Source organism: Mastigoproctus giganteus, chromosome 10, assembly GCF_048544385.1.
Source record: "Mastigoproctus giganteus isolate SK-2022 chromosome 10, ASM4854438v1, whole genome shotgun sequence".
In the NCBI taxonomy this organism is placed as follows: Eukaryota; Metazoa; Arthropoda; class Arachnida; order Uropygi; family Thelyphonidae; genus Mastigoproctus; species Mastigoproctus giganteus.
The window spans coordinates 118,256,383-118,281,701 of record NC_143584.1 but is presented as its reverse complement, the minus strand read 5'-3'; the positions used below and the strand labels follow the sequence as shown (position 1 = coordinate 118,281,701).

The 25,319-nt window shown below is 38.1% G+C and overlaps 1 protein-coding gene across 1 annotated transcript in view; it reads left to right on the top strand.

The window, feature by feature from the left end:
• Positions 1–25,319, top strand: part of LOC150079251 (voltage-gated potassium channel subunit beta-2-like) — a 313,834-nt gene that overhangs the window by 191,146 nt on the left and 97,369 nt on the right. Inside the window, exon 11 of the mRNA XM_090383003.1 lies at positions 124–244. Within this exon, the coding sequence (XP_090239129.1) occupies positions 124–244 (121 nt within the window). The remainder of the gene's footprint in view (positions 1–123; positions 245–25,319) is intronic.

The window sequence follows — 25,319 nt, the reverse complement described above, 5'->3', positions numbered from 1 at the left end:
TAATATATGTTATATTTTAGTAAGGTATGCTACCTCAGTGTTCACAAGCAGGTTGTACCATAATTTTGGAGTGAAATCCAGGAAGGCACTCTACATTTAGTCATAATTTTTTTCTTTCTTCAGGAGGCATATACAGTTGCGCGCCAGTTCAATTTGATTCCCCCGCTAGTGGAACAAACAGAATATCATATGTTTCAAAGAGAGAAAGTAGAAGTTCATCTGCCAGAGCTATATCACAAAATTGGTAAGATAATAAATCATTCTTTCTGTAATATGTCATTAAGTTACAATTTCATTTTCTAAGACTGTCATATGGTATTAATATGTTTAAAATTATATCATGCATTTCCTTCAAAATCAAAAAATAAAACTAGTTAAACCCTCCTTCATCCACATTTCATTGTTCCTTTTTTACAAATGAGAGTGCACCATTATAAATTTTGATAAATTGTTTTAGATGTACTCTTCTTGCTGTCTATAGTTATGGCATCACTAGCCATACCACAGTTTTATTTTAAACACAAAACATGATTTTAATTTAAACATTTTATAGAATTTTTAAAAATAAATTGGACAGTCATAAATCTATTAAATGGAAACCAGATGGATTTATGAATTTTGGATCTTTTAAAATTTCACTATGGGAACTAGTTGCTTGGTTCCATGATTATCAACTACTTAAGTGAAACCTTGTTTGATAGTGGAAATGAAAGAAATATATCCCAAATCCCTAACTACTACAAAGAATTGTTCCAGAAGTTTGTTAAATTCAGCTGTTCAAAATTTGGGATCCATTTTCCCATAGAAACAATATGATCATTATTGTAATTCACAGAAATACATGAAACAAATAAAAATTATATTAATAAAAAAATTCTGTAACTCTTTCAATTGAAAAAAAACTGATCCCCCTTCATTTTTATCATATTCCCCCAGACACACTGCTTCTACCACATTGGGAACAAGCTTATTCCAGTGTTCAGCAACCTGTTGCCCATAGGTGAATTTCATGAGTCTAGCTGCCCCTGATATTTTATATTTGTATCCCATGTTCTTATCCCACCTAAGAGGAAGAATAGATCTTCATCATTTTCCTCAACCCCTTCAGGGATTTTTACACCTCAATCAGATGTCCCCATTAGATGTGTAGTTAACCAACTTTGCAGTCCATATCTTCTAAGCTGTTTTTCATATGTGCATCAATTTGAACTTATCACTAATCTAGTTGCCTTTGAACCCTCTCCAGAAGTTCTGTCTTTTTTTAGGTGTGGTCTCCATACCTGAATACAATATTCAAAATGCGATCTAACCATTGTCTTGTATGGAAGAATAATGACATCTTCTTCCTACTAACAAAGGTCCTATGAATCACAGACAGGACACTGTGTGCCTTCCTAACAACCTGTTTATACTGCATAGAAAATTTCATGGAGGGTTGAATTGAAACACCTATCTTTTTTGTCTTGAACTACTTTTAGATCCTCTCCTCCTACTTATATGTAACTCAGATATTTCTGTTTTCCAAATGAATAACCTTAAAGAAGCATTAAACTTTAGTTGCTTTTTTTTTGGATACAACCGATCCAAGGCATTTTGAAGCGTCATGGCTTGGCTCAAATTGTGAACCTTTCCCACCTTCACATATCAGTAAATTTTCCTTGGATACCCTCATCAATATCATTTATGAAAAATAAAAATATGAGGAGATCCAACACCAAGCACTAAGGGACACCACTTGTTACTCTAATGAACTCTGAAGAATGGTCATTTGAAACAACCCTCTGTCTCCTATCTTTTAGCCAGTTTGCCTGCCTGCTATCTAGCATAGGATCTTACCAGTATGGCTGCAATATAAACCAGTTTGTTCTGGTTTATATTACAGCCTTCCATGAAGGACAGTACCAAAAGCTTTACTTAAGTCTAGGTGTATAATTTAAATTTTTAACTGCAGCCAACTATTTAATGACTACATAATAGTAATTTTGCATGCAAGAGTTCATTAATGGGAGGTCAAGCATGACATCCCCTTAATGAACCCATGCAGGATCTGTTCAAGATACCATTAGCATTAGCAAAGACACATGATGCAAGAAAGCAAGCTTATGTAGCATGAGCCAAAAAAATCCCCTTATTTCACCCATCCACTCGCTTCAAATGTTTCTCAAGTTCTGCTTTGAATCTATTTAAGCTATCAACTTCTACAACAACAGATGGAAGTTTGTTCCATCAATCAACCACCCGCTGGCTAAAGGCAAACTTCCACACATCTATTCTACAACCTTCTTTCCTCAATTTGAATTTATGCCCTCTCAGGCAATTATTCTGAGCAAGAGGAAGAATCCAATCCACATTGAGCATAAATCACATTCTTGTGAATATGGCCCTGAATCTCATCCTTAACCATGGACTCCATGAGTTTCCTTATCAGAGAAGTCAAAATCACTAGCTTGCAGTCATCCAGCTTCTCTTTATGGCTACCTTTGTTTATTGGGAAGACATTAGCACTTCTCCAATACAAGGAGATCCTCTGGAGTCTACCAACACTCTCATTGACATTCCCAATGGTTTAATACACTCACAACCCTTTGTCTCCTATTTAATTATAACTGAATATTTTTCAGCCTTTTTAATTATAACTGAATATATATCATCTTTCTCTGAAGCCTTGCTCTCCTTTAACCTCAATAGCTTTCTATAAACACTTCTCTGAGATAATTATAGCACTTATTTTATAGCAGTGTGACTCTTTAGCATTTTAGAAAGGTCCAAGTTTGCTTTTGACTAGAAATGTCACTGAGAAATATCTTTTCAACCCATCAGCTATTTTTCCTGAGTTTTCAATGGATATTACATTGCAACTGGTTACGAGATTTATTTTATTTACTCTTTTTTTTTTTTTCTTTTTTTTTTGTATTCATATGAGAATAACTTTCTGTGCCCATTCTTAGCTCTCTTTATAGTGCTTTCTCATAATCAGATTTTGGCCATCTTACCCTCAGAGGCTTTGTTACATATTCTTTTAATGCTCCTACAACATAAATCATATAAATTTTCTGTAACTGTTCTGTGCTTATATATAAAAGAATATTGCCACATCCAAAAGAGCAGGAACTAATATATTTAATAGATAAGATACAAATTATAGAAAATGTTAGCTGATGAAATTGTATACACAATGTTGTATATATAATGTTAGCTGATGAAGGGACTCATCATATAATTTGTATCCTACCTATTAAATATTTTAGTTCCTGCTCTTTCAGATGTGACAATGTTTAGGGGAATGAAGGGATCCTCTTACCAAGAGAGGCTTAAGTTCTGCAAATTGCAGTGGCTGGAGACTAGGCACCTGCGCTGTGATCTGATTGAGGTGTATAAGGCCTTGAATGGGTTGAACACGCTGAATTCTGATGGGATCCTTCCACTTGTTCAGATTATGAACCTAAGGGGGCATAAATTCAAATTAAGAAAAGACAGACGTAGAATAGATGTGTGGAAATTTGCCTTTAGCCAGCGAGTGGTTAATTGCTGGAACAAACTTCCTTCTGCCGTTGTGGAAGTTGATAGGTTGAATAAATTTAAGGAGGAACTGGACAGGCATTTGGAGGGAATGGTGTGATTTTTTTTTTTTTTTTGGCTGATGCTGCATAAGCTCATATACATGCTTTCTTGCATCACATGCCACCACCACTACTACTACTACTACAATATTCTTTTTATATATTATAGAACCCAAAGCAAAAGGCCTTTTCCTAAATGTTCTGTGCTTATTTACTTTGTTAAGAGTTTTCAGTTCAACTCTTAACCTCACCAGTGATTCATTTTGGCATCTTATATTTGTGAAATTTGACCACTTTATGAACACTGCCCAGGCATGACAGGAGGGATTTTAGGAAGAAAGCCTTGTGGATTAACTCTAGGCTTGAGAAACTCTGCAAGACTTATGTGACAAAATTTTTCTCAGCAAGACCAGCCTTAGTTGGAAGACAGAATTTATTTTGTAAAGATGGCATTCACTCAAATGGAGGAGGTGCAAAAGTTTTTGCTAATGTCAATGAGGATGCAATAAGAGTTCAGGGAAACTGTTAGTTTGGGAGGTTAGGAAAATCAGGTGAATGGTGTAGGACAAAATTACCTTTTTACGCTCTCTGAGAGTGCTTGTGTGCAATCATTAATAACCTTAAATATTAAAAAGGAAAGTGTAACAGAAGCAAAATCCTTTGGCAATTGAAAATCACATGGAACAACACTGTTAATTATAGGTATGTTTAAGTAGTTGTCAAAATCAATGAAGTAAATAAACTTAATTGGTTTATACAGTAATGCCAAGAATATTGTAAACAAATTAAATGTATTTGAGTTTTTCAGCAGGTCAAGTAATGCTGATGTGGTTGGGTTTATTGAGACATGGTGCCACTCGGAAATGCAAGATGAAGAATTTAATTTTGGTGAATACTCTTTTAAGGATCTCTCCTTAGGAAAGAACAGAGTAGTGGGGAGTGATGCTTCTGAATCTTGCCTGAGTCAGACCAAGGAATGAGAATGTTGAGTGAGTGTAGTGTGAAATGACTTGCAGTAAAGGGAAGATAATAGTCACGGATGTTACAGGCCAAAAAACTCTGAAGAGTATGACAAAAATCTCTTTAGGCAATTTGAATGGGCTAGCAGATATGACTGTCTCATTATGGGCAACTTCAACCTACCTCTTATGGACTGAAATAAGTGTACTGAAAATACACTACATGGTAACAGGTTTTTGAACAAACTGGAACTAGATATATCCTATATCTAGTTCTCATTAAGAAGTCTAACTGTTTCAAAAACTTGTTAGTGGAGGAACCAATAGCAGGCAGTGACCACAGCACCATTAAATGGATTTTATCTAAATAAACCTATGTAGTCAAAGGTAAAGTCAAGAAATTCAATTTCAAGAGAGAGAGGACCACAGTGGAATGAGATATTCCTTGGGCTTGGTTAACTGGAACGATTACTGTATGGTGTCAGAAACAAATACACTATGGGAAATGTTCAAGGAATTTATCCTCAAAGTCACATTTATACCGGTGGCACCAAATTCCATTAATGTAAGATGCCAAAATGGATGACAGATGAGGCTCGGAGTTTGACTGAGCAAAAGAAGAAAGAATGGAACAGTTGCAGACAATCGTGTGATTCCAATTTGTATGAACCTTATAAGGGAATATGTAATAAAATGATGGGGTAAGATGGGAGAAAGCTGATTATGAGAAAACACTAGAAAAGAGAGCTAAGAAGAGTGACAGGTTGTTCTTTATGAATAAAAAAGAAGAGAGTAAATCAAATAGGTCTCTTAATTGGTTGCAGTGGAAGGTCCATAGCAGAAATGGCAAATGAATTGAACAGATTATTCTCATTGATATTTATTGTTGAAAGAAGCTTGAAATTATGTATAATGTTAAGGTACCAGATTGCTGCAAAATAAGAGCCATAATGATCTCAGAAAAGCATTTGATAGAAAAGTAACTAAGATTAAAGGAGGGCAAGGGTCCAGGGAAGCATGGTATATATTCAGTTATAATTAGAAAGGCTGCATATGAATGCATCAAACTATTGGGAATGTTAAAGCATCATTGAACTCCATGGAGATTCCCTTGGACTGGAGAAATGATAATGTCTCCTCATTCCACAAATGTGGTCTCACAGAGGAGACAATTAACTATAGGCCAGTGAGTTTAACTTCCATGGTAGGGAAACTCATGGAGTCCATGGTTTGGGACCATCTAAATTGAATCCCAGCAGGTTTTAAATCATAACACCCAAGTCTTTTCTGCCTTTTACCAATTTTAGCTCTTTGTCCCCTACCTTATACATGACTTCAGGATTTCTGATTCTAAATGCATAACCTTATATTTAGAAGCATTAAAACTTAGTTGCATATATGGTCCAAACAATGGGAACTAGAGTTTTAATGCTTCTAAATGTAAGATTATGTATTTGGAATCAGAAATCCTGGAGTCACATCGAAGGTAGAGGATAAAGAGCCAAAAGTGGTTTAAAGCAAAAAAAGACTCGGGTATTATGATTTGACCTGACATGAAATTTTCCATGAAGTGTAAACAGGCAGGTAGGAAAGTGTATGAATTATAGGGAGAAGGACAATTATTCCTCTTTAAAAGGCAATGGTTAGAAGGTATTTGGAATATTGTATTGTGGTCTGGAGACTCCACCTAAAAAAAAAAAAAAAAAAAAAAGACATAACATCTGGAGAGGGTTCAGGGATGAGTGACCAGATTGGTCACAAATGCAAAGTGACACACATATGAAGAATGGCTTAGAAGGTATGGACTGCAAAATTTGACAATCTAATATCTAAGAGAAAGTTTAATTGAGATGCACAAAGCCTGGAAGGTTGGCTAAAATAAATAAGGATGATCGATTCTCCCTCGTGGGTGAGACACACACATCAGGGGACACAAAAATAAAATATCAGGATATATAATAGAAGATTGGATCTCATGAATTTTACCTATGGACAGTGGGTTGTCCAATTCTAGAATAAGTTGCCTCTCAAATGTGGTGGAGGCAGTGTATCTGACTAAGTTTGACGCAGAATCGGATGATTACCTTGTGTGAATAGGAATAGTATAAATATTCTGTTTTATTTGAATGTTTTTATTATTGCTTTATTTATTTTTGGCTGATGCAGAAAAAGTTTGCTTCCTTGAATCATTTGGCCTCACTAATATTTTCCATATGATATTTGTATCTGACACCATAGAGTGGTCTGTTCAGTCAGTTGAACCCAAGAAATATTATGTTCCATTATGATTCCCCCTCTCTTATAATTGATGCTTGAAATCTCTTGAAATTGCAGTTTAATTAGTGCTATTCAGATTTAATTAATTTGTTTCAAATATCAACGTAATGTCCTTTTCTGAACAGAGGTTTTATAGTATTTTGGAATATTCCCTTGATATATTAAACGTCTGTTTGTAAAATTTAAATTCATCCTAGGAAGATATTTCACACAAATCCTGTTTATTTTTAATTCATAATGATGTTGCATGTCAAGGGATTTTCATAGTGTCATAATTATGGTTAATCATGTTAACCTTTAAATATATGATGTAATTGATTTTTAATGTGAGATGTTTAGAGGTTGATTACCTATTAACATATTCTGATGTGCTTCATCATGAATCTGTGCAATGACTGCATTAGCATTAGTAGATGCATTTGATGCAAGAAAGCAAGCTTATGCAGCATCAGCCAAAAAAAAAAAAAAAACCACTTCCACTTCACCCCTCTGTTCGTTCGAAATACCTGTCCAGCTGAACCTTAAACTTATTTAGGCTATCAACTTCCTCGACAAGGGATGGAAGTCTGTTCCACCAACCAACCACCCGCTGGCTAAAGGCAAATTTCTGCACGTCTATCCTACATCTGTCTTTCCTCAATTTGAATTTATGCCCTCTCAGGTGATTATTCTGAGCAAGAGGAAGAATCCCATCAGCATTGAGCATGCTCAAACCATTCAAGGCTTTATACACCTCCATCAGATCACCTCGCTGGTGCCTGGTCTCCAGACACTGTAATTTGCAAAACTTAAGCCTTTCTTCGTAAGAGCACCCCTTTGTTCCATTCACTTATCTTGTTGCCCTTCTCTGTACTCGTTCCGGCATCTCTACATCCTTCTTGAAATAAGGCCTCCAGACCTGTATACAGTACTCTAGGTGTGGCCTGACCATTGCCTTATACAAGGGAATAATCACCTCCTTATCCCTGCTAGAAAAATTCCTATATATCATTGACAATACACCATGAGCTACTCTTGCAGCCCGTCTGCACTGCTCAGAGAACTTCATATCTGCCTGCACAACCACCCCCAGGTCCCTTTCATTCTCTACCACTGTCAGTGTAGTACCACAGAATTGATACGTTGCTCTGGGGTTGCTGTTGCCCATATGTAGTACTTTACATTTGTCAATGTTAAACTTCATTTGCCACCTCTCAGCCCATCTGCTCAACTTTTCCAGATCCTGTTGCAGCAGCCTAGTGTCAGTAGTGTCCTTGACAACCCTGCCAACCTTCGTATCGTCTGCAAACTTGGACATTAAGCTTGAGATACCATCATCAATATCATTTATAAATACAGAAAACAATAATGGACCCAACACTGAACTGTGAGGGATTCCACTGATAACATTAGTCCACAATGAGCAGTGTCCATTGATTACCACTCTCTGTCTTCTCCCCCTCAAACACCCTTTATACATAGCAGCAATTTGCCTCCAATGCCACAATGCTCCAATTTGTGCAGCAGTCTTCCATGTGCAACAGTATCAAAAGCCTTTCTAAGATCCAAGTACAGTGGTACCTTGGTTTGCGAGCATAATTCGTTCCGGAAACGTGTTCGTAATCCAAAGCACTCGTATATCAAAGCGAATTTCCTCATAAGAAATAATGGAAACTCAGATGATTTGTTCCAAAACTCAAAAATATTCACATACTGTAAAAATGATTAATACAAAATACATACATACCTTTTTATATTTTTAAAAGCAATCGAATTTATTAATTATTGGGTAGAACAACTTTCACTGTCACTAACGGAATCACTACTATCTGTTGACTTTTTCTTTTTGTGCGACTTTAACAAAGAACCTCTCCAATGACACTTGCTTTTGCCTCCTTTTGAGGATTTCGCGGAAATATGACATTGCATTGTCGTTAAACAGATTCATCGCTTGCACTGCCACAGCCTTATTCGGGTGGTGCTTTTCTACAAAATTTTGCACTGTTTCCCACATTTTACACACCTCCCTAATCTCATTTGAAGAGAGGAATGTCTCCATTTTTTTCTCCTCTTCCTCAGACGAGATCTCCTCCATCACCCCTTGCTGTTGCTCGCGATGCAGATCCATCAGTTCGTCGGTGGTAAACTCCTGGTCATATTCCTCCACCAGCTCTTGAATGTCGTCCTTATTCACCTCCAGTCCCATGGTCGTCCCCAAGGACACAATTTCATCGACAACTGGCAGCTCCTGTTCATGAGCAAACCCCTCAACGCAATCAGACCACAGTTTTTTCCAAGCAGAATTGAGGGTTCTCTTGGTGACCCCATCCCAGGCTTTATCGATGATTTTGAGGCAGTTTACGATGTGGAAATGATTTTTCCAAAACTCTCGGAGGGTAAGGTTAGTTCCTTCGGTCACCTCGAAGCATCGCTAAAATAGTGCCTTGATGTAAAGCTTTTTAAAGTTCGAAATGACCTGCTGATCCATGGGCTGGAGTAATGGAGTGGTGTTGGGAGGAAGGAACTGGACCTTAATGAATTCGAATTCTTCCAGTAAGTCGTTCTCAAGGTCTGGAGGATGAGCAGGAGCATTATTCATAACCAGCAAGACTTTGAGTGGCAGTTTTTTTTCTAAAAGGTATTTCTTCACTGCAGGACCGAAGACCTCATTGATCCACTCAACGAACAAGATACAAGTGACCCAAGCCTTGCTGTTGGACCTCCACATAACATTTAACTGGCTCTTCTGCACCTTGCATTTCTTGAAGGCTCGTGGATTCTCAGAATGATACACGAGCAGGGGCTTGACTTTGAAATCACCGCTTGCATTAGCGCACAGCAAGAGGGTGAGATGGTCTTTCATGGGCTTGTGACCAAGCATTGCATTCTCTTCTGCTGTAATGTAGGACCTCTTTGGCATCTTTTTCCAAAAAAGCCCCGTTTCATCGCAATTAAAAACTTGCTGCGGCAGGTAACACTCGGAAACCATGAGCTTCTGGAACTCGGCAACGAACGCCTCAGCTGCCTTAGTGTCCGAACTCGCAGCCTCTCCGTGCCTCACAACACTATGGATGCCACTCCTCCTCTTAAAGTTATCAAACCATCCCCTGCTCGCCTTGAAGCCTTCTTCGTTTTCTGTAGACGTACCTGGCTGTTTACTGACGAGGTCGGCGTACAAGGCCTTTCCCTTCTCACAGATCAAGTTCTCGGTCACAGTATCACCTGCTAGTTGCTTCTCATTTATCCACACCAAAAGCAACTTTTCAACATCTTCCAGAATACGTGGCCGTTTCTTTGATATTCTCGTGACTCCTTTTGCTACATCTAGTCCCCTTAGTTCTTCTTTGATATTGTGCAAATTGTTGACATAGACTTCTTATAAAATCTTGCGATGGCGGCCACTTTCATACCTTGTTCGTGCTTCTCGATGATTTCCTTCTTAATTTCTACCGTAATCATCTCCTTCTTCTTACCGCCTTCCTTTTCAACCCTCTTCTTCATTGGGGCCATTTTCGTAGTTTACAGTTAATAAATAACAGTCACTAAATTTGAACACAAAAAAAAAAAAAATTGGTTTACGCACATACACGTGGTCACAACGCTAGCACGAATGTTCACTACAATGTTGACTGTATACGAATGAGGTATGCCGACTGAGACCGAACATGCGAGACGATTAACCACAATCCCGAGCAGCACGTGATCACGTGATGCTCGGTAGGCAATTTTTAGGAAATAAAGCACAATTACAAAATGAGGAGGCACCCTTGATACACATAAACAAAGCTGCGCCCGTGTAGCAACTGAATAAACAACACCATAAAGGCAGAGATACACTATTAACACCTCACATTTTCCTAAAGCACATTTCAAGGGGTTACTACAATAAAACAATAAAAACAATTTCCAGTTGTGTTTCTGCTAGTGGAATCTGTTATAAACTGGTAGTAAACTCGGTCTAATTGCATTTGCGATTACTGTATACCGATATCTGGAATTGTGTTGGTTTTTACGTTATTATGGTGAAATGTGTTTCCCCTTCACTGATATAAAACACATAAATACATTTTCGGAATCTTCTCTTCATTCCCATCGTGTTGCGTTCATTTGGGGTGATTCTGCGTTCGACTGCCATTTCTTGTAAACACAAAGGCGAATCGTGCATAAGCGAATTCGGTTCGTGTTATATAAGATATCGTTCCCCTATTTATAAATCGTGTATGATCGAATTCGTGTAGTGTAAACACGTGTTATACGAGGACTGACTGTACTCGTATTGCAAGACCTTGCTCGTTTATCAAGTTAAAATTTATTAAAAATTTTTGCTCGTCTTGCAAAACACTCGCAGACCAAGTTACTCGTAATCCAAGGTACCACTGTATATAATATCGAAGTTATTCCCTGCATCCAGTTCTTTTGTGACTGCATCATAGTATCCAATCAAATTGGTCAGGCAAGACTTTCCCTTAACAAAACCATGCTATGTCCGAGCTATAACTAAAGTCTTGTCTAGATGATTCTGCAGTGCTTCTTTAATCTGTGCCTCCATTAATTTTCCTGGAACAGAAGTTAAACTCACAGGTCTATAATTACTAGTGTCAGCCTTTGATCCTCCTTTGTGAATTGGGGTCACATTTGCACATCTCCAGTCTATGGATACCTTCCCTGAGTTCAAGGAAGCTCTCATAATTATGGCTAAGGGTTTGCTTACTTCCTTTGCTGCCTCCTTTAATATAACTGGATAGATCCCATCCACCCCAGATGCCTTTTTTATATTTAACTTCAACAATTTCTCCTCCACTTTACTCTCAGTTATTACAAGATTCTCTAGCTTACTGCCAGAGTTGAATACACCTCTGGCATTCCCCTCGCTGAATAACTCCTCATGTGTGAATATCGATGCAAAATATTCATTTAGTTTGTTAGCTACCTGAGCAGGATCACCAACAGTTGACCCATCAATATCAAGTGGACCAATCTGATTCATCCCCTTCCTTCTAGAGTTTACATAAGTAAAGAACTCTTTGCTGTTTTTCTTTGCATCCCTTGCCAAAGATTTCTCGTAATCTGCCTTCGCCTGCCTAACCTCCTTTGTAACTTGGTTACAGATCAACTTGTATCTATCATAGGCTTCTGTGTCACGTGTTAATTTGTATGTATCCCATGCATTTTTCTTCTCTACCAAGGACATCTGACATCCATTTAGGCCTAAAACTTCAACAATATTTTTTAGTTGGTATGTAAAGCCTAGTAGCTTCCAAGATAAGTTCTTTGAATGCTTCCCATGTTGAATTTGCTGTTGGTAACATTATCAGTTGGTCCCACTGTATTGAATTTAAATACTGTCTCAGTCCATCATAGTCACCTTTACGAAAGCAATAACCCTTCCCTTTACCTCTAATGATAATTACCTCTTTGAGTAAATCCCACTTCAGCACACTTTGATTACTTCCACCTAGTGGTTCATTTATCTGCAGATTCTTAATGCATGAAGAATCACTACTGATAATCAAATCAAGAGTATTACTCCCTCTAGTTGCCTTCCGAACATGCTGATGTAGAAAACAGTCATCCAATTAATCCACAAAAGCCTTGCTAGTGTGTGAGTGACCAGCCCCCAAATTCCAGTCAATATCTGGGAAATTAAAATCCCCCATTATAAGACTCTCTGATTTACTGGCCCACTCTGTTTCCCTGTACAGTTTCTTATTATACTCATCAGAGTCATTAGGCCTATAGCACACTGCTACTCTCAATTTTGATCTCCCAATGCTTATGTCACAACAAACTGACTTTTAGCATTAGCATTAGCATTAGTAGAGGCATATGATGCAAGAAAGTAAGCTTATTCAGCATCAGCCAAAAAAAAAAAAACACCACTCCCATTTCACCCCTCCGTTCGTTCGAAATACCTGTCCAGTTGAGCTTTAAATTTGTTTAGGCTATCAACTTCAACAACAAGTGATGGAAGTCGGTTCCACCAACCAACCACCCGCTGGCCAAAGGCAAATTTCCGCACATCTATCCGACATCCGTCCTTCCTCAATTTGAATTTATGCCCTCTGAGGTGATTATTCTGAGCAAGATGAAGAATCCCATTGGCATTGAGCATGCTCAAACCATTCAAAGCCTTATACACCTCTATCAGATCACCTCGCCGGTGCCTAGTTTCCAGACTCTGTAATTTGCAAAACTTAAGCCTTTCTTCGTAAGAGCAACCCTTTGTTCCATTCACTAATCTTGTTGCCCTTCTCTGTACCCGTTCCAGCAGCTCTACATCCTTCTTGAAATGAGGCCTCCAGACCTGTATACAGTACTCAAGATGTGGCCTAACCATTGCCTTATACAAGGGAATAATCACCTCCTTATCCCTCCTAGAAAAATTCCTGTATATCATTGACAAGACACCATGAGCTACTCTTGCAGCTCGTCTGCACTGCTCAGAGAACTTCATATCTGCCTGCACAATTACCCCCAGGTCCTTTTCATTCTCCACCACTGTCAGTGTAGTACCGCAGAGTTGATACGTTGCTCTGGGGTTACTGTTTCCCATATGTAGTACTTTACATTTGTCAATGTTAAACTTCATTTGCCACCTCTCAGCCCATCTGTTCAACCTTTCCAGATCCTGTTGCAGCAGCATAGCGTCAATAGTGTCCTTAACAACCCTGCCAACCTTTGTATCATCTGTAAACTTGGACATTAAACTTGATATCCCATCATCAATATCATTCATAAACACCGAAAACAACAACGGACCCAACACTGAACCCTGAGGAACTCCACTAATAACATTAGTCCACGTTGAGCAGTGTCCATTGATTACCACTCTCTGTCTTCTGCCACTCAACCATCCCCTTATCCATAGCAGCAATTTGCCTCCAATGCCACACTGCTCCAATTTGTGCAGCAGTCTTCCATGTGCAACAGTATCAAAAGCTTTTCTAAGATCCAAATATATAATATCAAAGTTATTCCCTGCATCCAGTTCTTTTGTGACTACATCATAGTATCCAATCAAATTGGTCAGGCAAGACCTGCCCTTAACAAAACCATGCTGCGTCTGAGCTATAACTGAATTCTTGTCTAGATGATCCTGCAGTGCTTCTTTAACCAGTGCCTCCATTAATTTACCTGGAACAGAAGTTAAACTAACAGGTCTATAATTACTTGTGTCAGCCTTTGATCCTCCTTTTTTGAATTGGGGTTACATTTGCACATCTCCAGTCTATGGGTACCTCCCCTGAGTCCAAAGAAGCTCTCATAATTATGGCTAGGGGTTTGCTTACTTCCTTTGCTGCCTCCTTTAATATAACTGGATAGATCCCATCCACCCCAGGTGCCTTTTTTATGTTTATCCTCAACAATCTCTCCTCCACTTTCTTCTCAGTTATTACAAAATCATCCAGCTCACTGCCAATGTTTACTTTACCTACATCATTCTCCTTCCTGAATAACTCCTGCCTGAATACCTTCCTGAATAACGACTTGACACTGCACTGTCCAGCGATGGTGACTGGCTTCACTTCCTTGGATTTTATATGTTTCTTAACTAATAGCATAACCCCTCTTCCCTTCCTATCCTGTCTATCCTTTCTGTAGACATTGTACTCCCCAAATTCCAGTTCTGCATTCCTTATATTTGTGTGACACCACGTCTCTGATATCCCAACAATATTTGCCTTTGAAGGATGTAGAGCAAAGGATGTTTTGAGCAATACCTCAAATTCATCAAATTTATTTACTAAACTCCTAGCATTGGTGTACATGCAAGTATACATGCACCTGTTTCTATTCTTAGCTACCCTAACACAACCTATGTGTTTACTTGTACTGCAATGACTCCCAGCAGTCTCTGAAATATCCTACATCTTGTTTTTCAGGCTTCTGTTCATTCCAATAGAAGCAGTGCAAGAATCTCTTTCACCTCTGCCAGTGGCTACTGTTAATCTATTAGTCTTTGTCTCCCGCCAAGCTAGTAGTTTTCCGACCCACCTAACACTGCTTTGATAGCATCAGCAAATATTCTTGCACCCTTTCTATTTAAGTGTATCCCATCCCTGTAGAAGCAGTCTCTCCTGTTAACAAGTACAGACCAGGCTGAAAAAAATTTTACTCCTTGAGCCTTGCACAATCTTTCCAGGGCCGAATTGATTGACAGGCTCTCATCATATACTCCCTCCTATCGTGTTTGGGCAGTATTGCAAACACTTTCAAATTCAACCCTAATTCACGGCTTTTTTTCAACAATGACCTGTACTTGTTAAGTAATTCCACTGTCTCCTACTCTTAATATCATTAGTGCCAACGTGTACAACAATATCACCTTTTGTGCCCTTAAAAGATGATATCCGCTCTACAACGTCATCAACCTGTGCCCCTGACAGACATACCCTGGTGCTGTTCCACCTATCCTTTTTTATCTACCATGTTCCCTGTTTCCCTGACAATAGAGTCACCAACAACTACTAGTTCCTGTGGGACCAGCGCATTCTGCCTTGGGGGTTGCCGCTGTGTTGCGTGATGACCAAGTGCACGCTCTGGCATTGATGTGGGCAGCTGAGAGCTTGATGGGCCCCTCAATTTAGTTCCTTTGAGGGCATCCACCGTCCTTCAAGCTCTCATATAGGCTCATAACAACGCCGAGTTGTTGCCTGATTTCGATACACTCCTTGCATCACGCACACACAAAGACATTCCCCATGGCAATATCATGTCCCGTACCTGAATGCTCCACAAACATCAAGCAAGCAGTGCGTTTTAAGAGGCTGTGATTCAGAGGGCAACTGCCCCCCCCCCCCCCCCCCAGTTCTCCCCTGAGCCACAGCACTCCCATTAGCTTGAGCCTTTTGCTTTGCTGCTCTGGTATGAGTCATGATTTCTATTAATTTCAATAAAATTTCAATTTCAGTTCAAAATTATAACCCTAAACTTGTATCCCAACACAGTTATAACAGTATATATATTTTTCAGTGTCAGTTATTAATTATCTTTGAGTTGCCTTTATATAACTTCCGTATCAGTTATGTATTAATTATTATGTTACGTTTGTAATCTAAGTCGTTATATGTATTTAGTTAAAAGTACAATTTAATTGAGAACGAAGTTCAACAAGTTTAATAGATTCTACCGAGCAACTGACAATATTATAACCTATACTATAACAACGCTATCTAGTTCGGTATTAATCTACTGTTAGTTGTTGGAGTGTTGATACATGTTACTACAGACACAAGAATATTATACAGTATAATAAAATAGCAAGCATAGACATATGCACACCTCTTATTATAATCAGTTTTATACTATAAAACTGATCATAATATGAAGGAAGATTAAATATGAAGTCCCCCCCCCACAGTGGCACAAGATCTGCTACTGATAAGGAAAGTTTCTTTTTGCTGTTTTGAGGGGAGACAGAGACTTGGACCGAATTTAAAGACGGAAGAGTTCAATACTTTATACAGCAAAAAACTGTAGAGTATAAATATGACAACCATGAAAAATAGTACATGTACTCTTTTTAAAAATAGTACGTGTGGAAACGATGTGTCACCTGAACTTTTGAATGCTTGTGGACTTTATACAGTGCAGTAAAATTAAAGATCATGAATTGATTTCACAGTCAATTTATTAGCTTCAAATAAACAAAGGTGTGAACATAGCTGGGGTGGTCAGGGTCCAAGTATGTTTTAGAAGGAGCAGGAATGCTACAAAAGTTTGTTTGTTTTTTTTGTTTGGTTTTTCCATGGAAATATTAATTATAACATATATACACGCCAGTGATACATTCCTCAGCAGAAAAAAATAATATTAAGAATAACATAAAGCATTATGAACTAATACTAGTTAATCTAAATGTGCATACTAAACCATTGGAATATATTAAAGATCCTGTCATTAGAAAAACTGCCTCAGCAGTTATGATGGAGATTTTGAAAAATCTTAGAGGCTCACATTTGGTGAGAAAAAAAAGGTGCATGTGCATATTTGTTCTACTTGACTGAACCATGAGAAAGGAAAAAGAGAATTGCTTATTTATTCTCCACAAAGTGGTAAAGCAATATTAGTAGTGGCAAATGATGCAAGAAGAAAAAAAAACACTTCCCGATTCACCAGTCCATCCCCTTCGTTAGTCTGAATAGTTCTTCCTTTAATGTATATAAACTTATCACTTTCACAATAATAAATGCAAGTTTGTTCCACCAATCAACCACTAACTGGCTGAAGGGGAAACTTCCACATATCTCTCCTAGAAAGGATGGTTGATCCTGCCTCAGTTTGAATTTATGCCCCCTCAATAGTCTAGTCTCAGCAAGAGGAGAAATGCCATCAACTTAGAGCTTACTCATTCCATTCAAGGCCTTAAACACCTCAATCAGATCTAGTCACAAATGCTGGGTTTACAGATGCAGAGATTTGCAGAATTGAAGCCTTGCTGGGTAAGAGCACACTTTTGTTCCATTCACCAGTCTTATTGCCCTTCTCTGCACCCATTCCAGAAGATCTACATCCTTCTTAAAATGAGGCCTCCAGACCTGTGTAGTGCTCAAGGTGCAGTCTAGCCAATTCCTTGTACAATGGGATAATCGCCTTCCTATCCTTATTAGCAAAGTTCTTGTATATCATAGAGCTGTCCTCGCAGCCTGTCTGCACTGTGCAGAGAACTTCATAACTGACTGTACAATTATATCCCATTTATTTTTCATTTTCCTCTACCATGTGTGTAGTAGCACACAGTTGATATGTTAATCTGGGATTATTGCTACTCATAAGCACAGCCTTGGATTTGTCAATGTTAAACTTTAACTGCCATTTCTCAGCCCATTTGTCTAATTTTTCTTCCCACACTCAACCATCCCTTTATCCATAGCAGTAACTTGCCATTAATGCCACACTGCTCCAATTTGTACAGCAGTCTTATGTGCAACAGTATCAAAAGCTTTCCTGAAATCCAAGTATATAATATCAAAATTATTTTTTCCATCCTGTTCCTTTGTTACAACATTATAGTATCCAATCAAAATGGTCAGGCAAGGTTGCCCTATAACAAATCCATTCTGTGACTGCTGTCTAATTGCATTCTGGTCCTGCATTACTTCTTTAATTAGTGACTCTGTTATTTTCCTTGGAACAGAAGTTAAGATAACAGGTCTGTAATTACTTATGTCAATTTTTGATACCCCTTTGTTAATTGGGGTTACATTCACACATCTCCAGTCCATGGGGGCTTCACCTGAATCCACATACTCTCATAATTATGGCTACAGGTTTGGGTATATCCTATCCACCCTGGGTGCCTTTTTTTATATTTATCTTCAACAGTTTCTCTTCCACTTTCCTCTTAGTTATCACAAAATTATTTAGCTCCCTGTTATAGTTTGATAAACATCCGGCATCCACTTCCCTAAAGAATTCCTTATGTGTGAATTTAAATGAAAAATAATTATTCAGGTTTTCAGCATCCTAAGCAGGATCATTAATTGTTAAACCATCAACATCAAGGGAACCAATATGATTCAACCCCTTCTACTCTTAGTATAAGTAATGAAGTCTTGGCTGCTCTTCTTTGCCACTTCTCATAATCTGCCTTACTTGCCTACTGACCTTTGTGACTTGATTGCATCTAGTTTATATTTTCCATTGACTTCTGTATCACCTGATAATTTTTATGTATCTCATGTATTTTTACTTCTCTGCCATTAGTGTCATCAGTTCATCGGAATCTATTTGGGTCTAAGCCGTGAACAGTATTTCTTAGCTGGTATGAAAAGCCCAGTGGCATTCTATGATTATATTCCTGAATTTCTCATTTAGAATTTGATGTTGGTAACTAACAGTTGGTCCCACTGCAGAGAATTTAAAAACTGCCTGTGATAATTTAATCACCTTTTTGAAAGCAAAAGTCGTTCCCTTTTTCCTTGCCAGTAGTTACTTCTTTAAGTAAATTCCATATCAGTACACTGTGATCACTGCCACCTAATGGGTCTTTCATTTTCAGATTCTTAATACATGAAGCTTTTCTGGTCATAATCAGATCAAGAGTATTACTTTCTCTTGTTATCTCTCTAATATGCTGGTAGAAAACAATTATCCAGTAAATCCACAAAAGGGTACTCTGAGTCAAGCCACAGCATCCTTCCTTGTAAGGTGTTCTGATTTACTGGCCCACTCTATATGCCTGTACAGTTGTTCTTTATACTCATCACAAACTTTAGGCCTATAATACACTCCTACTCTCATTTTTGTTTTCATTGTGGTTAATATCACACCAAACTGACTCAACACTGCACTTTCCATCCATGTCCACTGGATGCACTGCCTTAGATTTTATATGTTTCTTAATTAAGAACACCAATGACAAGGTGTCAGCTCTTTTTAGTTTTTTACAGCTTACTAATTTATATACATGTATATAAAATAAGCATTATATTTTTAGAATATATACTGCCTTTTAAACTTATACCTTTTGACCACGTAACCTCCTTTTTAAAGTTACCAAAATGTATTTTTACCTTTGTCTTGGTGCATAATAGCCACTACTGCTGATGCACCAGAAAAATTCCAATCCAACCAACCATTAAGAACACCCCTTCCCTTTTTGTCTGTCTGTCCTTTCTGTATACATTGTACTCCCCATATTCAAATTTGAATCTCTTGTATCTGAGTGACACCATTTCTTTGATATCTCCTTTTTTTTTTTAAATCACTGCCACCTAATGGGTCTTTCATTTTCAGATTCTTAATATCTAAACACCGATATCATATTTGATATCTCCATAATGTCTGCATTTAATCACTTAACCAGTACTTTAAATTCATCAAATTTATTTACTGTGCATGCTGTATACTTGCATTAGCATACATGCAAATATACTGGTAACTGTTTTCTCTCTTAGTAACCCTAACATGTCCAGTGTATTTACGTGCTTCATGAGGATCCCAGCAGGTCTTGAAATCTCCAACACCTTGTTTTCCAGGCTGCTGTACATTTCATTAGAAGAAATACACTATCCCCAGTGCCTCTGGCTACTATTAATCTATTAGTCTGTGTACCCCCCCTCAGGATAGCATTTTTCTGACCCACCTAACACTGCCTTGATTGTATCAGCAGATACATGATTAAAGTATGCAGGAGGAAATGATTTTGTTGACAAATTTAAAAAAAAAAACAAAAAAGTTGAATCAGTCAGACACCATACTAGCAGTTGAAATTTAATATATTCCCAGATAATTAATTGTCACTGCATAAATTTAAATTGCCTCCCGTCGTTTTGCATTTACTAATATGCATAACAGGAATTTAATTTCATAAATTTGAAATGATTTTATTATGGTAATGGTATTTGTTTGAAAACCTAGTGGCAAATAAACAGATTATTTTAAGTTAATTTTGATTTAATTATGCAACTTTCAAATTTCTACATACAGCAGTCTCTTTTCTATCTATGACAGGGGAACGTTACTACCAGATTTTCCTTGTCTTTAGCCATTGGTTCATTGATGTACATCTTCAAATCCAATTTCACTGTTTTTTTAAATACCTTTTTTCTTTTTTTTGTAATATAATGAAAGGGAGAGAAAATGTGTTGGCCAAAAAATACATGGTGTTTCAAAAAAATGCTAACACTTATATGGATTTATCATTTTTAATAGAAACAGAACAGATAATACACTGTAACATGATAACAAATGTATGTTCATAGGTTCAAAGAGTCTCCACCTGCTTGCGATTATTGTCAACACATGCCTGGAATCTTCTCCAGAACCTGGAGACACATTCTTGTGGTATTCTTGCAGTTACATTTTCAATTTTCGGTCAGAGGTTTTGCACATCACTTGGCTTGGCACCATAAACACATTCTTTTACCATACCCCACAGCCAGTAATCACAAGGCATAACGTCTGGCAAATGTGCTGGCCATTTCAGAGGCCGTCTCTGCCACTCCATCTCAGTCCAAATTTACTGTTAAGATGGGCACATATATTCAAAGAAAAGTGGGGTGGAGCACCATCCAACTGAAAGTATCCAGTAAGTCAGATTCGTAGCGGTAGGTTGTCCTCCGCATACTTTTACAATATGTGCAAGAAGTCACCAATATTGATTGTGGTGTTTTCAAAAAATGCACAGCCTTACTATCCCTGCCACAGTGACTGTATGCCAGACATTCATTTTAGAACCGGCTCTTTCATGCTCACACATGCAACATGAGGATTGTCAGTACCCAAGAAGACACAGTCATGTTTGTTCACGTGTCCACTTATGTGAAAGGTTGCCTCATTGCTGAATGCCACTAGCCTGTAAATGTTGGGTTCCAAATTCTTCATCTCCATGAAAATGTTGCAAGCATCAACACGAACAGCTTTGTCTGCAGGAGATAAGGCTTGCACGATCTGCAAATGATATGGCTGCATTTGCAGGTCCTTATTCGAGATTCTTCACACAGCAGCAGTAGTAGTATTGGAGGCATGTGATGCAAGAAAGCAAGCATATGAGCTTACGTAGCATCAGCCAAAAAAAAAAAAAAAAAATTTCACACATCCATCTTCTCTAAATGTTTGTCCAGTTCCTCGTTGAATTTATTCAAGCTATCAACTTCCATGACAGATGGAAGTTTGTTCTAGCAGTTAACAACCCACTGGCTAAAGGCAAATTTCCACACATCTATTCTACAACTGTCTTTCCTCAATTTGAATTTATGCTACCTCAGGTTCGTAATCTGAGCAAGCAAAAGAATCCCATCAGAATTCAGCATGCTCAACCCATTCAATACACCTTATACACCTCACAGGTACCTAGTCCCCAACCACTGCAATTTGCAGAACTTAAGCCTTTCTTGGTAAGCGCACTCCTTTGTTCCTCTCACCAATCTTGTTGCCCTTTTCTGTACATGCTCAAGCAACTCTACATCCTTCCTAAAATGAGGCCTGCAGACCTGTACACAGTACTCAAGGCGTGGCCTGACCATTACCTTATACAAAAAGATAATCACCTCTTTTTCCCTACTAGCAAAATTCCTCTTTATCATTGATAATTCCTCATGACCTACTCTAGCATCTTGTCTGCATTGCTCAGAAAACTTCATATCTGATTGCACAATTACTCCCAGGTCTTTTTCATTTTCTACCACTCTAAGTGTAGTACCACATAGTTGGTACGTTTCTCTGGGGCTACTTCTACCTATATGCAGTACTTTGCATTTGTCAATTTTAAGCCTCAATTACCACTTCTCAGCCCATCTGCCCAAATTTTCTAGATCCTGTTGCAGTAGCACACTGCCATTACTGTCATTAACAGCCCTGCCAACCTTTGTATCATCTGCAAACTTTGACATTAAGCCTGATATACCTTCATCAATACCAATGATAAATATACAAAACAACCCCAAACCCTGGTGGACTCCACTAACAACATTAGTTCATGAAGAACAGCATCCATTGATTACCACTCTCTGTCTTCTCACCCCCAACCACCCTTTTATCCATTGCCGCAACTTACCTTCACACCACCATCATCGGCCATTTTCAATCCACTGCAGGATAAAGGCCTCTCCAGCAACTTTCCAGTTCCTTTTTTTTTGTGCAATGGCCATCCATTTACTACCCACAAACTCATGAATTTCATCTATCCATCTCCATCATTGTCTTCCAGGTTTTCTTCTAACTCCTCTTGGGTACCATTCTGTTATTTTCTTAGTCCATCTGTCATCATGTCTTCGGGCTATGTTTCCTGCCAAAGACCATTTTAGTTCTTTAGTTTTGATAAGAATGTCCTTTACTTGAGTTTTCTGCCTAATCCATGTGTTTCTTTTCTTATATAACAGTCTGATTCCTAATATAATTCGTTCCATTCTCTGCTGTGTGGTTCTCAGCTTCTCTTCCATCCTTTTGGTGAGTGCCCAAGTTTCACTTCCATAAGTCATGGTGGGGAGTATACATTGGTTCATTATTTTACTACATTTCAGACAAATTGGGATATTGCTCCTCAGTATGTGACTATATTTCTTGAATGCTGTCCATCCAAAATTTATTCTTCTCTTGACTTCCAGCCATTTATCATTATTACAGCTAATAACTTGTCCCAGATAAGTATATGACTCCACCTTTTCAATTACTGCTCCTTCAATCATTATTTCCCTTTCTGTGTCATACTTGTTCATCATTACTTTTGTTTTAGCCATATTCATCTTTAGTCCGAAATCCTTACTAACTCTAAATAGCTGATTAAGGTTTTCCTCTAATTCTTTGGGATCATGACTTATGATCACAATGTCATCTGCTAATCATAAATGGTTTAGGTACTCTCCACATTGACTCCTTTCTGCAACCAGTCGAATCTTCTGAAAGCTTCTTCAAGGGAGTAAACAACTCCCTTGGGAGTTGTTTACATCCATGTGTTTCTCTTCTTATCTAACAGTCTGATTCCTAATATAATTCCTAATATTGTAAACCAGCTCCCTTGGGAGTTTTTTACTCCCTTGTAAACCAGCAGTAAACAACTTCGGAGATATTGTGTCTCCTTGTTGAACTCCTTATCCCCTCTCTCTTTGTATAATTCTCTATAGTAGTCTTCTGCTATTTGAATTATGCCTTCTCTGCTTTTTTTAAGTACACCATCACTATTCTTCATTTTAGTATCATTTGTCTTTCTGTATTCCTGCTCATGGCTGCTGATTTAAGTCCTTTGGTGTCCCCTAATGCTTGTTCTACTTTTCTTGTGTTAAATCTTCTTATGTCCTCTCTGAGTCTCTTTCTAATGGCTTTGCATAACTTAGTATACTCAATTTTATCCTTGTCAGTGTTTATTTTGCTCTTCATTTGTCATCTTCGGTTCATCATGACAAGTGTTTCTTGACTAATTTTTTCTTCTTTGGATTTCTTTTTACCTATAGGTTTCTTGGGCTTTATCACTTTCAGAGAGTTGTAGTATTCCTCGTCGATAGCTTGGTCCTGAGCAGTCTGCAGAAGTTCAAACTTGTTCTTAAGTTCCAGTACATACTGCTTTTTCTCCTCTTCTGTTATCTCAAAGACCTTTGTATTACTTACCCGAGTCAGTTTTTTCCCTTCCCTTTCTTTTCTTACATCTATATCAAGTGTACATCTTACCATTCTATGATCACTTCCAACATTTACCTTGTTCAGGACAGTAACATCATTCACGATATATCTTCTATTAGTGAGGATGAAGTCGATTTCATTAGTTGTTAATCCATTTGGGCTCTTCCATGTCCACTTTCTGTTCACTATTTTCTTGAAAAAAGTATTCATCACTGACATTCCTCGAGATTCTGCAAATTCCACAAGTCTTTCACCTCTTTCATTTCTTTCACCAATTCCAAAATTTCCTATAGTTCCCTTTTCTGCACTGTTTTGTCTCTTTCCAACCTTAGCATTGAAGTCCCCCATAATGATAGTGTAGTGGGTTTTATGCTCATCTAGAAGACTTAATTTTGGTATACATTTCTTCAACCTCTTCATCATCATGGCTCGATGTTATTGCATAAATCATTATAACCTTTAGCTTGTACCGCTTAGAAATCCTGAGTAGTAGTCTTGACACCCTTGGTGATGTACTTATGAATTACAAAATGTTGTTTTTTATATCTTTATGGACCAGAAAGCCAACTCCACCTTTGCTCCCCTCACTGTTTCCATTGGTGTACAGCAGATTTCCACTTGATAAACTTATAAGTGATTCATTTCTTCTTCTTGTTTCAGCCAAACCGATGATATTCCAATTCACATTTTCTAATTCATTTTCCAACTCTAATATCTTGTCTTCACCGATGAGCAATCTTGCATTGTAACAGGCCAAGTTCAGTTTCTGTGTATGGCAACCTGGTCATACCCAGAGATTCTTAGCACCCTCTGCTTCCACTCTGATACTCTCACTACTGTAAGAGGGGGAGTGAAAGCCGCTGGAGACTGAGGGCCATTTGTTTCATCATGCTGTCATGTGCTGGAGGTTTGGTCTTTTCCACTTCACGCTGACCAGGCATCTTGAAGAGAACCACTCTACATGTTCAGTGCCACCTAAGTGACGTAACAGGGCTTACCATAGAGAATGTGTGCATGAGTGGATTTTAGGGAGGCAGGCCAACCAGATTTCTCCTAAAATTTCTGAAATAGAAAGATATTGGATCCATCAGTGTTTTAGACTGAGTGTCTGATAAACACAGAATGCCTGTTCCTCTCTAAGCCCCTTCATACCATACTGCTCCAATTTGTTCAGTAGGATTCCATGCACAACAGTGTCAAAAGCTTTCTGAAATCCAAGTATATGATATCAAAATTAATTTTTGCTTTCTTTGGGCTATGTAAGAAAGCTTCTTTTGTTACAGATGTTTCAAGGGCTGTTCATCGTTGACTGCTGTTCCCTCTGTAATTGTCAGCAACTGAGCCAAGTTTGACAAACTTGTAAACACAATAAATGATCAGTCTTGAGGGTGGATTCGCAGTTGAAATGTTTTCAATATTTGTTGCGAACCACCATGGGTGACTGGGAGATCCCATCCATGCAGTAGCCTTTCTTCTTTGCTCCAAA